The 13,686-nt window shown below is 38.2% G+C and overlaps 1 protein-coding gene and 1 long non-coding RNA gene across 3 annotated transcripts in view; one reads left to right on the top strand and one right to left on the bottom strand.

Annotated features, from left to right (window-relative positions):
* Positions 4,357 to 13,686, bottom strand: part of LOC110271222 — an 18,496-nt gene continuing 9,166 nt past the window's right edge. Inside the window, exon 3 of the long non-coding RNA XR_002361691.1 lies at positions 4,357 to 4,368. This is a non-coding gene — a long non-coding RNA (uncharacterized LOC110271222). The remainder of the gene's footprint in view (positions 4,369 to 13,686) is intronic.
* Positions 8,267 to 13,319, top strand: LOC107639797 (polygalacturonate 4-alpha-galacturonosyltransferase). 2 transcript variants are annotated; one of them, XM_021121672.1, is made up of 11 exons: positions 8,387 to 8,521; positions 9,459 to 9,623; positions 9,773 to 9,807; positions 9,920 to 9,979; positions 10,085 to 10,210; positions 10,303 to 10,366; positions 10,447 to 10,493; positions 10,804 to 11,138; positions 11,244 to 11,601; positions 11,790 to 12,371; positions 12,648 to 13,319. In XM_021121672.1, exons 3-11 carry the CDS (start codon positions 9,784 to 9,786, stop codon positions 12,921 to 12,923), a joined length of 1,872 nt encoding a protein of 623 aa, XP_020977331.1. In that variant the 5' UTR covers positions 8,387 to 8,521; positions 9,459 to 9,623; positions 9,773 to 9,783; the 3' UTR covers positions 12,924 to 13,319. The 2 variants fall into 2 exon arrangements, with proteins under 2 accessions (XP_016198882.1, XP_020977331.1); XM_016343396.2 differs by lacking the exon at positions 9,459 to 9,623 and having other exon boundaries at positions 8,267 to 8,521.

Raw genomic sequence — 13,686 nt, 5'->3', positions numbered from 1 at the left:
TTAATCGAGTAAAATCTCATTCTAATCCTTAATTATTTTTGTAAGTGACTACTCACTCTTAACAAACCAAAATACCATGCTAACCCTTTAATGGTAAAAACTAAAAAGAACTACAAAAACAGAAAAAAAAAATAGTAAGACAAATGAAAATGTAGGAAGATAAAACATGAGTATGTTTTACTTCTTGTTCGTTACCTGAAGATTTCAGGTACTCTGCGGTTCGGGTGATAGTGATAGGGAGAGTGGGCGAGACTCTGGGTTGACCTGGAGTTGGTGTAGCGATATGAGCAGTGAGTTAGAGGCGCCGCAGGAGTTATGACGAGGGGTGGCCACCTACAAAGACACTCCGACGATCAAATCAGTGTCCGTATGAGGTGATAACCAAAATGGGAAAGATGTCACGTATCTTGGGAGGAGAGCTGACCTCTCCTCTTATATACTGTGCCTGAGCGGGCCCATAAATGACCTAGCCCACTGACCAAGAAGCTTCCGTGAGCTGTCCTAGTCCACGTGGGAGAAGTAGGTCATTCCGGACTTTGGGTCGGCGATTCAGGTGCTGCCCCGAGGATGCCGACCCGATCGGTTTGCTGGGCGTGGTGACTTGAGCCGTGTAGTGGCAAGTCGCGCGTACTTCGGGTTGGGCGCAGGGGACCAACCCATCGGGTTTCCCTATCATGATGGTTCGGGCTCGGGTCGGGGTGGTGTTCCCGACCCGCCGGGTAATTGGGCTGGACCGGGTGAGTCCGTAACAGTGCCCCCAACGCGCCAGTCTCGAGGTTTGAAGCTCGTGGCTGGGCGCGTTTGTCTTTCTCAACGAGTCGGGATGTACTCCTCTTCTCGGGAGCTCGCTGACGTCGTTCGTGTTTCTCACGCGTGGCCATCTCGTCTCTCCCTTGACGCTGTCTCCTTGGCTTCCGCGCTAGGCATTAAATGCCCATCATTTCATGATTTGAAATTTGCACGAAATGACGGATTTGCCCCTGCCTTTTGGCGCTTCTCCTCGACGGTTACGCTCTTTGGCCCCCCTTTTTTTACTTTCGCAATCCCTTCATTTCTCCACTTTTCTATTTCCTCTCCTTCTTCGAACTGCTGCTGCTTCCATTCTTCTTTTCTGCTTTGCTGCTTGTTCGCTCTTCTTCTTGCTTTGCTTGCTGCTTCATCCTTCGACTTACTTCTTCATCTCTCCCGGTACGTTGATTTTATAGTTTTCTTGTTTGTTTTTTTCTTTTTGGTATTTGTATGCTTTTCTTTGTGCGTTTTCCCTATGCATGCCTGGGTTTCTGCTTGTTTTTGCTGCTTCTTCTTTTTAGAGGTGGCGCTACTGGATTTTTTCTTAGATTTTGCTTGAGTTCTGGGTTAGCGTTGGGTTAGCGTAGGGGTTCCTAGGGGGTGATTAGGGGGGTTGCAGTTGTTTTTGCTGTTTTTACGGTTACCGACCTCTCGTGCTGACTAAGTGGTGCCCCCGTTGTAGGTATGGCTGAACGCCCCGTGCTCCCGAACTTGGCTCAGCGGCCACTGTCCGATTTTGTCGACCATTATGCCTGGGTTACTTCCGAGGTGAAGGATACCCCTTCTAAGGTCACCGGGAGAGTCTCCAAGATCTTCGCCAGGCCGGGCTCTTGTGCGGAGGAGGACCCGAGGAGGCGTTGTATCAGGTTTATGTTCCTACTGATCGGGAACGTGTCTGTCAAAAGAACCTGGCCTCTCCACGAGTTGTTGACTGGTTGTGGGTTTATAAACCTATGTTCACAACCTTGGGAGTTCGTCTTCCTTTCTCTCCTTTCGTCATGGGCTTGCTAAACCAGTGCGATGTTGCTTCGTCACAACTGCACCCGAACAGTTGGGCTGCCATTCGATGCTTCGAGATGGTTTGCGAGTATCTGGAGATCACGATCTTCGTGAACGTCTTCCTTTATCTTTTCCTTCTTACGAACCCTTCCCGAGAGGGGAAGACGAAGAAAGGATACATGTCCTTCAGGGCTCAGCAAGGTCGCCGGATCTTTGGCCTTTTTGAGGACTCTTTTCACGGTTTTAAATCTACTTTTTTCAAGGTTAGGCTAGTAGAGGGCCATCAACCCTTCTGGCTTACTGCTGAGGGGGAAAGGCAGATCCCGACTTATTGGAGCTTTGGGACGGGATCTGACTACCTAATAAAAATATCCTATAATTGGTCATGTCTATTGCTCATGTCTTTGCTTTTTGCTTGCAGTTTTCATGGATGGCGGAAAAACTACCCTAGCTGAGTTGATGAACCTCATTCAAGAGAGTGAAGGGGGTGATGAGGACTCCTTGGCAACTCCTTCGGCTAGCCATAGCCAGGAGGATGCCGGGGAAGGTGGTGGTCGGGTTGACGGGGCCGATCAAGGTCAGGTGGGGACGGCTGAAGTCCCTCCTGAGAATGCCCCGGAGAACCCCAGTGTGGAGGAGGAGGTTCCTTTTGGGGAGGATGATCTGTAGGTTGTTGGCAACCCGAAGAAGAAGAAGCAGGATTCTGGGAAGGCCCTTTCTGTTATGGAGAAGAACTTCGATGCTGGGGGTTTCATTGAGTCCCAATTGCTTCCTGGTACTGAAGAGTTCTTCCGGGAAGCCGACCTTGCGGGACAGGCGAGGTAGATTTATCGCAGTCTTCTCCGGGCTGCCGCTATTGCCAAGAAGGTGGAACCTGTCTTGGGAAATATCCATGTCATGGAAGGAAAATTCGGAACTCCCAGAAGGATCTGACGGATTCGAGGTCTCGGGAGGAGTCTCTGAAGAAAAAGTTAACTGAACAAGAGGAGAAGGCTGAGGAGGATGCCAAAGAGATCAACAGGCTGATGGAGCGTGACCTTGCCTTGATGAAGGATTTGAACGCTTCCCGTGCTGAGACTGCCACTGCTGAGAAGAAGGTCAAGGACTTGGAGGAGAAGCTAAAGTTGGCGGAGAGCTCGGCAACGACTTCTCGTCAGGAGATAGCCACCCTGAAGAAGAAAAACAAGGAGATTGCAAAGGGGGCCCGGGAGGCCGTGAAGCTGACTGAGGAGGGGGATTAAGCTTCAGGTGGCTGTGCTGGCTCCCGACCTCGATCTTTCTTGGGTTAGGGCTCTCAAGACGGTTGAGAATGGGAAGATCGTTGATATCCTCAAGCCTTGAGTTGGATACCTCTGTTCAACTTTTGTACTTCTTGCCTCGCTTCTTGTAATTCCTTGCTTTTACTCTTGGGCCTGTTTAAGGCGCCTTTTGATTGTAATGAATACTTTGGCACTTTATTTTGATTAAGCTGTTTGTGTTATTGTTTGCTTACTCGGGCCGTCGTGACTTTGCTTTCTTTATTGTTTTGCTTATCCGTCGTGGCCTTGCTTTCTTTATTGTTTGGTTTACCGTTTTATGGTATTTTCCGTTTATGTCGCTTGTTGTTTTTTACGTTGCTCGTTTTAGCTTTGGGTCCCTTCGGTTTCTGGGGTGATCAGTCCTGGGTTTCCGTTAGGTCGACCGCTCGTCATTTTTGTCGTTTTGTCGTGCTGGCGTATATCTTGCAAAAGGCAAAGTTATTGTATATGCATATGTAGAACTTAAAACAAACGGGTGATGTAATACATAATTAGAAGTAAAAGAAAATGGTAGGAATATTAAAGTGGAGGTGGGGTCGTCAAACCGTGAGGTCGCTTTTTCCTATGAGTAAAATCTTTTCAGGTTTACCATGTTCCATGTCCTCGGCACCTCGCTTCCATCCAACCTTTCTAGCTTGTATGCGCCCTTGCCGAGGACTTCCCTTACCCTGTAAGGTCCTTCTTAATTTGCGGCCAACTTGCCTTCTCCCGGGGTTGGTGGTCCTATGTCGTTGCGTCGTAAGACCAGGTCGCCTTCCCCTAGGCTTCTCTTTAGTACCTTGTCGTTGTACCTTAGGGCTATCCTTTGCTTGATTGCTGTTTCTGTCAGGTGTGCCATCTGTCTCGTTTCATCAACCAGATCTTTTTCGACTGCCTCGCTTCCTCCCCCGAGAAGTAATCTTGGACTCGGCTCCCCTATCTCGACTGGGATGACTGCGTCGACCCCGTATGTGAGTCGGAAGGGGGTTTCGCCGGTGGATGATTGGGGGGAAGTTCTGTAAGACCATAAGACCGAGGCCAGTTCGTCTGCCCATGAGCCCTTCTTTCCTTCAAGTCGTTTCTTTAGCCCTTTTAAGATGACTTTGTTGGTTGCTTCTACCTGGCCGTTGCTTTGGGGGTGCTCGACTGAGGAGAACCTTTGCTTGATTCCTAGTCCTTGAGGAATTCCTTGAACTTCTTGTCGGTGAACTGTGTCCCATTATCCGATATGACGGTTTCTGGGATTCCAAATCTGGTGACTACTTGCCTCCATATAAATTTTTGACAATTTGCTGAAGATATGCTAGAAAGTGGTTCGGCTTCCACCCATTTGGTGTAGTAGTCTATGGCTACTATCAAGTATTTTACTTGTCCTGGCTCAGGTGGGAATGGCCCTAAGAGGTCGACTCTCCATTGGGCGAAAGGTCGGGGTGCCATCATCAAGCTGAGTTCTTCAGGTGGAGCTTTGTGGAAGTTGGCATTTTCTTGGCATTTTTTGCATTTCCTGACGAACTCCTGGGCGTCCGACATCATTGTGGGCCAGTTATACCCTGCTCGGATGATCTTTCTTACGACCTTCCTCCGATATGGTGACCACAACACCCCTCACGGACTTTGCTTAGGACGTAGTCCATTTGGTCGGGGGCGTAGGCATTTGAGTAAGGGTTGGTGGAGCTCTCGTTTGTACAGCTGTCCTTGTATGATCGCATACTTGGAGGCTTCCCTTCTGGTGGCTTGTGCTGCTTTCTCATTCTTGGGAGCTTCGCCAAGCTCTAAGTATCGGAGGATAGGGTCTATCCAAGAGGGGGGGGGGTTTGGCGTTTGGGTTGCGCACAAGATGATTGCTGGTTCAGTTGCTAGTCCTTGGATTAGGGACCTGTTTCTCGTCCCGGGCTTGGTACTTGCTAGCTTGGAGAGGAGGTCGACTCGGGCGTTTCTCTCTCTAGGAACATGCTGGATTATGACTTCCTCGAAACTTTTGCATAGTTCTTTTACCTTTTCTAGGTATTTTTGTAGTAGTGTGTCCCTGGCTTGCTAGGTGCCGTTTATCTGGGATGTGACGATCTGGGAGTTACTATTAACTTCTATCCTTGACGCTCCGACCTCTTTAGCCAGGATTAACCCTCCTATCAACGCTTCGTACTTTGTCTGGTTGTTGGAGATTGGAAAATCGAACTTAATCGACTGCTCGTAAGCTACTCTTGTCGAGTTCTCGAGAATAATTCCGGACCCTCCGAATGTTTGGTTGGACGCTCCGTCAACATGGAGTTTCCACCATGTGTTCGGTATTTTCATCCGTGTGTTCGTTATTTTTCACCGTTTGTTCGGTATGTCTGGTGTCTCTTCTGTGACTTCTACTAGGAAGTCTGCCATCGTCTGAGCTTTGATTGCCTGTCTGGGCTCGTATTTCAAATCACAGCTCTATTGTCCATGCCATCATTCTTCCCGCCAGGTCGGATTTCTAGAGGAGGTTAGTAGGAACACGATCAATCTCCTACGCTTTCGTCTCGATATTTATGGATCCTGATTTTCGAGAGCTACTGCAGCAGTATGCACAAAACTCTTCCTTGTTATATTTTATTATTGTTATCTAGATTATTTTTTATTAATAATAGGCTTATTATTGTAATTATTTTTTAGTGAGAGTATATAAAAAGTACATAGTATATAAGATGTAATAACTCAACAAATATTTTTCAAAAAATTTTTTTATTTTATTACCTAGATTATTTTTTATTAATAATAGGCTTATTTTTTAGAACGATCACGTATTCTTAGAAGTACTGTTTCAGCCTTCTAGACAAGGTTAGTAGGAACAGATCAAGTTAGCACGCTTCATTCTCTCGACGTTTATAGATGCTGATTTTCAGATCTAACTGCAGCGTATGTACAAAACTCTTCCTTGTTTTTTTTATTATTGTTATCTAGATTATTTTTTATTAATAATAGGCTTATTATTGTAATTATTTTTTAGTGAGAGTACATAAAGAGTACATAGTATATAAGATGTAATAACTCAACAAATATTTTTAAAGAAAATTTTTCATTCTGTTAGCTAGATTATTTTTTTATCAATAATAGACTAACCATTGTAATTATTTTTTAGTGAGAATACATAAAGAGTACATAATATATAAAGTGTAATAACTCAACAAATATTTTTAGAAGAAAATTTTCATTCTCTTCAACAAAAAAAATTTAGGTAACCATTATTATTCTGATTTATTTTTTGAGTAAACAGTCAAATTAATCTCTAAAAAATTATAAGTTCCCAATAAAGTTTTATTAATTTTTAGATAATAAAAATTTATTATGATCAAAATATATAATTTAAAATGGTAAATTTTATCCAATTTTTTTTATTTTAAAGAGTACCTTACCCTTTCAAATAAAAAAGATTAGATAGAATTTACGATTAGTGAGAATACATAAAGAGTACATAATATATAAAGTGTAATAATTCAACAAATATTTTTAGAAGAAATTTTTCATTCTCTTCAACAAAAAAAATTTAGGTAACCATTATTATTCAGATTTATTTTTTGAGTAAACAGTCAAATTAATCTCTAAAAAATTATAAGTTCCCAATAAAGTTTTATTAATTCATGGAAAATTATTCACATTGGATAGATTAGTTGTTCTATTGGTTTTGGTGGTCAAATAAATTTTAATAAATTATTACAAGACAATTTAGTGTCAAAAATATTATTAGTATAAAATAAATTAGTTATTTTTAAACTAATAATGGATCATTTTCACATAAATATTGTTAAGAAATTTTTAGATAATAAAAATTTATTATGATCAAAATATATAATTTAAAATGGTAAATTTTATCCAATTTTTTTTATTTTAAAGAGTACCTTACCCTTTCAAATAAAAAAGATTAGATAGAATTTACGATTAAAATTGATTGAAAATCAATTTGAATATTTTTTTTTAATGTTGTCCATCAATTTAAATTACTAATATAAAAAAATATATATGCACACCAGAATGAGAAAGTATAAGGAGCCAATGAAAATTGTGTACAATGTGTACAATGGAGGTTTAGAAAGTATTAGAGATATAATCATTAGTGTTACATTTTTCTATTAGGTTAAGTTTTTGGGATGAGTACTTTCATGACATGGTATTAGATCTATAGATCCGAAAAGTCAAGAGTTCAATCCTTGGTGAACCCATGAAATGGATGATGTTCATTTTATTCATATACAAAAACAGAAAAAAAATATAGTAAGACAAATCAAAATGCAGGAAGACAAAATATGAGTATGTTTTACTTCTCAATGCAAGAAATAACAGAAAAACACAACATATAGGCTCTTAATTTCTCTGTTTTTGTATGGCCACAAACTCAAATTAATGTCTAAAAATGTGAAGGCAAGAAAAAATAGAATAGAAGAAGAAAATTCATATATCTAAAATGTTTTAAAAGAACTTTGATCATGAAAAACATAATTTTTTACTTCTCTCATTTTTTTTCTTTTTGTTTTTAAAATATCTTACTTCTTAATCTTTTAATCTTCAAATACAAAACTAAAACTCTCATAGTCTTTGAATATGAGAGATAGGAGACTATGTATCGTAAACAATTTGTTCAGTGACATATATAATTTGCATTATAATTAGCATTGTATGTGCTATTATCATTTGACGAAAAAATTTAACAGAGAAATAGATAAGGATCGATATGATATTTTACTTTTATTAGGAGACGAGTTGTCACTTATAAATATGATTAGAATACGTATGTGAGGTTTTATTATTTTTTGTGTGTATGTAGTATTTTTTAAAAAAAATCCTTACTCTATTTAATGGAACTCATACTATTACAAGCAGTTAAATATATATTATTTTCATTTAAAAATTAAAAAACGCTCTTCGCAATATGAGTTGGGTATTATTTTAACTCCATCCAAGCTTTAGTTTTTTGTAAATAAAAGATTATAGATGCAAATGAGAAATGAAAGTGATAGAAAGAAACAGCTAGAGAGAAAGCGATGGAAAACGATAATATAATGCAACTTGCTAATAGAAAATTCCACAGAAAAATATATAATAAAATAAAATAAAATAAAATAAAAATTAGTAAAATAAAAAAAAGGGTAAAGCAATACTCACAGAGATTCTCATTTGAGTAGTAAATTGAATTCTAAAGAATAGAATAATTAATGAATTATTATTATGCCATAAACCCTCACATATTTTGATTCAGATCTCATCTAACTCACACTTTCTATCACTTTCTCTCTCTAGATGCCACTTTCTCTCTCTTCCCAGCTTCTCCCATTCTTCTTCTTCTTCTTCGTCTGATCCTTACAAGCAAGCAACAATGGCGTCCACCAACAGCGGGAACAAGGGATCACGTTTCCCACTTCTCGCGTTCCTTCTCATCTGCCTCCTCGCTCCTCTCCTCTTCTTCTTCTTCTCGAGAGGCCTTCACAATGCTCCCGGTTCGTCAATCTCTCAAACCCCGCATTCCTAAATTCTCATTCTTTTGAAGTTATTGCGTGTGTTGTTTCTCGAATTTATTGCTTTCTATGGCCTTTGAAATTTAGATGCTATTATATTTGGTGTTTTGAGGATTGCAAGATCTGTGCTTCCCCATGGCAGTGGCATAAGGGAGAAAATAGTGCACTTTATTAGTTGTGATAATATGATGTGTGTCACTGATCTATCACTTGTTCTGTTGTTTACTGCATCATTTTGGATTTTATATATATATCCTTTTTGTAGTTTTTAGATTTCATCTGTTTTTCTCTGATTTGGTTGTTTTAGCATTCTTTACATAAGAGATTTGGAACAATGGTGATGTTGCACTTGTCTTCTGTTCTATGGATATAAGCTTATTATTATATATCATGTTCAAGGGTAAATAAAATTGATTTCTGGAGAGAACATGCTGGTTATTACTACTGAGATTTGATGATGAAGGATTCAGTGTACTTAGTAGGTTTTAAGGGCCTTAAGGCTTTAGCATGAGTGCGAACAACGATTCCCTCTGTCATTTTGTGGTCATTAGAAAGTAATTAGAAGTTTGGAAAGATATGACAAATATACTATTTTTTAAAATACTTTTATTAAATGCCCCTTTCGCCCGGGCTTGTCATAGGAGGTTTTAACAGATAAGAGTCTGTCCCTGTATTTTTCTATTCTGTATTGTATTTGTATTGATTTAAATGATTTTGTTGAGAAAGAAGAGCAGTATTTTAGTGAGACTTGGGTACTCTTTATACTGTTGTGATTTTTTTTATGGTAATATATAACGGGTAAAATATAATTAAGAGTTTAAGTATCTTTTCCCTCTATAAAGTTATAGGACTTGAAGATGGTAGACTCTGCAAGTCCTCATCTTTGTTGAATCTTTTATGTTGTGATAATTGAATGCAGTAGAATTTTTTCGATGGGAGGAGAAAACAATTGAAGGAGAATGGAAACCCGGCTAAAATCTGTTAAATATCTAAGGAAAGAGGGAAACCACACCTTAAAAGCTAGCTATTAAGGGGAAGAATCACTTTCCTTAAATACAACATCAAGTATCCTATACAACTCGATGTGAGACTTTGGGCACCCCATAATACCCAAGCCCCTAACAAAATCTCTAAGACTTTCTCTCGTCTTAAGTTTCAACATGAGTATGAGCTTAACTGGTCTAATTCACAGTCTATATATATATATATAATTATTTCATCCATATTTTGCAGATCAAGATGTTATGTCAACCGTTCCTAGTAAACAGGTAACCTCTTTTTAACTATTTTTAGGTTTATTTGTCACATAACTAAAACACATATGCCTTCTGGATGCTTCAAATTCAATTCATCTGACTTAAAAGATGCCGGCCATTGCAGGTTGCCAAATGGACAGAATGGCAGACACTGCAGGACCTTAAATTGTATTTTTCAAAAGAGGCAAGCACCAACTGCTAGATATTTTACTTTGTTTCCATATCTCACATTTCACTTTTTCCATGGAAGAGGTTACTTCTTGACTTTCTAATAAATATTATATTTTAGGCTCTTGATGTTATTGTATCGAGCACAGATGATTTGGGTCCTTTGAGTCTTGAGAATTTCAAAAAAAGTAATTTGTTACCTTCATGGAGAATCACTGGGTTAAAGACTTCAAATGCTACCTATGAGGTTAGGAACTTAGATGAAACATTCATTTTCGGTGTTGAAGATAATAACGCAGTTCTTATTTTCTTATTAATCTTTTCTCTTTCCTATTAAAGCTAAACCAACCAACAACACATGGTGTACAGGAAAAACAAGAGGCGAAGGAAGGCAGATCTTCAGGTTGTATCATATCATATTAGATAATATGCTTATATTGTATTTTAATATACTTTCTCATTCAACTTTTTTCATTGGTGTAGTTGGTCTTGATCAATGGACTCTTAGTCCTGTGCACTTATCCAGAAGGGTGAGTGTCATTCTTGAATTGTTTTATTTACTCTGTTAAATTTATAGTCCAACAATTTCACTATATAATTAATACTTTCATATAAAGTTATTCATGGCTAAATATAATAACATCAAACTTATTTTTCTCAAGTGGTGCTTCCCAAATTAAATTTGACCTGGAAAATTTACACCAATTGCCAAAATATTTCTACAGGTCGGGCTTAAAAATATATATTTTTTTAAACCTGTGGAGTGATACCTTATTTTGTACACAACAAAAAATGACAGAAATAAGCTTGTTTCATGTTCTTTGTATATGTTTTCTGCAGCACTTAATAGAGAAAAGGAAGGAAAAACGTGCTGCTAAGTTGGTGAAACTGGAGGATGAAGTAATTGTAAAACTTGAAGATTCAGCTATTGAACGCTCAAAGACAGTAGATTCAGCAGTTTTAGGTAAATACAACATGTGGAGGAAAGAAAATGACAATGAAAATGCCGATTCTACTATTCGGTTGATCCGAGACCAAATTGTTATGGCTAGAGTGTATTTGAGCCTTGCAAAGATGAAGAACAAGGTTGACCTGTACCAAGAGCTGCAAAATCGGATTGGAGAGAGTCAGCATGATTTAGGTGAGGCAACTACTGATGCTGATCTACCTAAAAGGTAAGGAGCTACATGTAATTTTTCTCCATGCAGTATCCCTATCTGTATATGTATTCCTTATCCCCGTTTGTTGGCTTAACTAATCCAATGTTTGATTTTTGCTAGTGCACATGAAAAAATCAAAGCTATGGGTCAAGTCCTGTCTAAAGCAAAAGATCAATTGTATGACTGCAAGTTGGTCACTGGGAAATTGAGGGCAATGCTACAAACAGCTGATGAGCAAGTTAGGGGCCTGAAAAAGCAAAGTACATTCCTCAGTCAGTTGGCTGCCAAGACCATACCTGATGGAATCCACTGCTTATCGATGCGCCTTACCATTGATTATTACCTCCTTTCTCCTGAAAAGAGAAAGTTTCCTAAGAGTGAGAATTTGGAGAATCCTAATCTTTATCATTATGCCCTTTTCTCGGACAATGTCTTGGCTGCATCAGTGGTTGTCAACTCAGCTATTATGAATGCAAAGGTGACTGAGTGTCTTTTGCCATTCCATTGATGTGCGCATCTTCCATGTCCTATCTTTTAATAGATGATGAACAATTTGTATATACTATGCATATTAGTGTATAATAAGTAAAAGTATTATATCTATGATTTGATAAATTTTATTCTTAAACCTTGGGTTGTCTCACTTTGTTTTCTTTAACGTTGCAGGATCCTTCAAAGCATGTTTTTCATCTCGTTACTGATAAGCTAAATTTCGGAGCCATGAACATGTGGTTTTTGTTGAACCCTCCTGGAAAAGCTACTATCCATGTTGAAAATGTTGATGAATTTAAGTGGTTGAATTCATCTTACTGCCCTGTCTTGAGGCAGCTCGAATCTGCAACAATGAAAGAGTATTATTTCAAGGCAGGCCATCCAACATCCGGTGGTTCCTCTAATCTGAAGTACAGAAACCCGAAATATCTCTCAATGCTCAACCATCTTAGGTTCTATCTTCCGCAAGTTTATCCAAAATTGGATAAGATTCTTTTTCTTGATGATGACATTATTGTCCAGAAGGATTTGACAGGATTATGGGCCGTGAATCTTCATGGAAAAGTAAATGGTGCCGTTGAAACATGTGGGGAGAGTTTTCACCGTTTCGACAAGTATCTTAACTTTTCAAATCCTCATATTGCGAAAAATTTTGATCCCAATGCCTGTGGTTGGGCTTATGGAATGAACATGTTTGATTTAAAGGAGTGGAAAAAGAAGGATATTACCGGCATATATCACAAGTGGCAGAATATGGTGAGAACTGTAACACAAACATTGGTTTATATCGTGTCTCAAATATATGACTCCTTTTCTTGAATAAGCGTCCTTTAAAGTTTTAGTAATCACATACTAAGAAATTAAGAATACACAACTATAAAAAAGAATTATATTGTTTGGATAGAGTTGACCTACTTAGTAAATTGTATAAAACTTATTTCAAGTTATTTTTGGCTTAATTGACGCTTAGGTAGTAGCAATTTAGCACAAATGATCTTTCACTAACCCTTTTCTTTTCCTGTTTGATTCCAGAATGAAGATAGGGTGTTATGGAAGCTGGGGACATTACCTCCAGGTCTAATGACATTCTATGGATTGACGCATCCACTAAACAAATCATGGCACGTACTTGGTTTAGGTTACAATCCAAGTGTAGATAAATCTGAGATCGACAATGCTGCAGTTATTCACTACAATGGTAATATGAAGCCATGGCTAGAGATAGCCATGACAAAATACCGGTCGTATTGGACCAAATATGTCAAGTATGATCATCCCTATCTTAGAAACTGTAAGCTAACTGAATGATCCTGATAACTAAGTATAGGGAGCACCCTTTTTCCCCCCCTCATCCCTTTACACTTTCTAGCTTTGGCAATTTCAATTTGAAGTGCCTTACTAGAATGATCAAAATTTGTCTTGGAAGGGATATGGTCATTGCTTGTGTTGTATTTACCCCTATATCTCTTTCCCACTTCATTGATATTTGTTCTTCTTTTTTGGCCTTAACATTCATTTAATTTGTTCACACTACCCTCACTAGTTTCAAATGCAAGGTACATAAAACAGTATACCTTGTTTACCAGAAATTAGAGAAAAAAAGCTCTTCATTGTACAATACTTCCGATGCTAAAGACTGGACCACAAATTGAATAACAATTTTTGTGTATTCTTTCAATAATAGCTTTCTTGTTTCTGTTCTAAGAAACTCTATCTCATGTTTCCATATATGCTGATATAGTGATATGTGATGTAACATTTTTCAAATGTTGGCCTAAACATGAATTGTGTGTGCAAGAATTTTTTATAATTATACATGTAGTATTTATTATGTTGATTTAACAATTGGAATTAGTTTTATGTAAGAGGTTGTATTTGTTAATCCTTTGATGAATATCTACAAAAACCAGCTATTTGTTTGTGATCTACTTAAGTGTTGTCACTAATGTCTCAACGATTACAGAGTGAGACTCGCATGATGTACAGAGAGATAAAATAATTATTTATATTAAAAATATATTGTAGAACATTTATTTGATGATTTATATAGAATTCTATATAATTATTTAAC

The sequence above is a fragment of the Arachis ipaensis genome, chromosome B04 (assembly GCF_000816755.2).
Source record: "Arachis ipaensis cultivar K30076 chromosome B04, Araip1.1, whole genome shotgun sequence".
Taxonomy (NCBI): domain Eukaryota; kingdom Viridiplantae; phylum Streptophyta; class Magnoliopsida; order Fabales; family Fabaceae; genus Arachis; species Arachis ipaensis.
Note: the sequence above shows the minus strand (reverse complement) of the source record. Positions and strands in the feature narration are given on the sequence as shown.

Bases quoted from the DNA above. Each gene is read 5' to 3' on its own strand.
- LOC107639797 (XM_016343396.2), top strand. From the start codon at position 8,401: ATGGCGTCCACCAACAGCGGGAACAAGGGATCACGTTTCCCACTTCTC. The intron at 10,494-10,803 runs GTGAGTGTCATT...TGTTTTCTGCAG, and splicing joins CTGTGCACTTATCCAGAAGG to CACTTAATAGAGAAAAGGAA. The intron at 11,139-11,243 runs GTAAGGAGCTAC...GATTTTTGCTAG, and splicing joins GATGCTGATCTACCTAAAAG to TGCACATGAAAAAATCAAAG.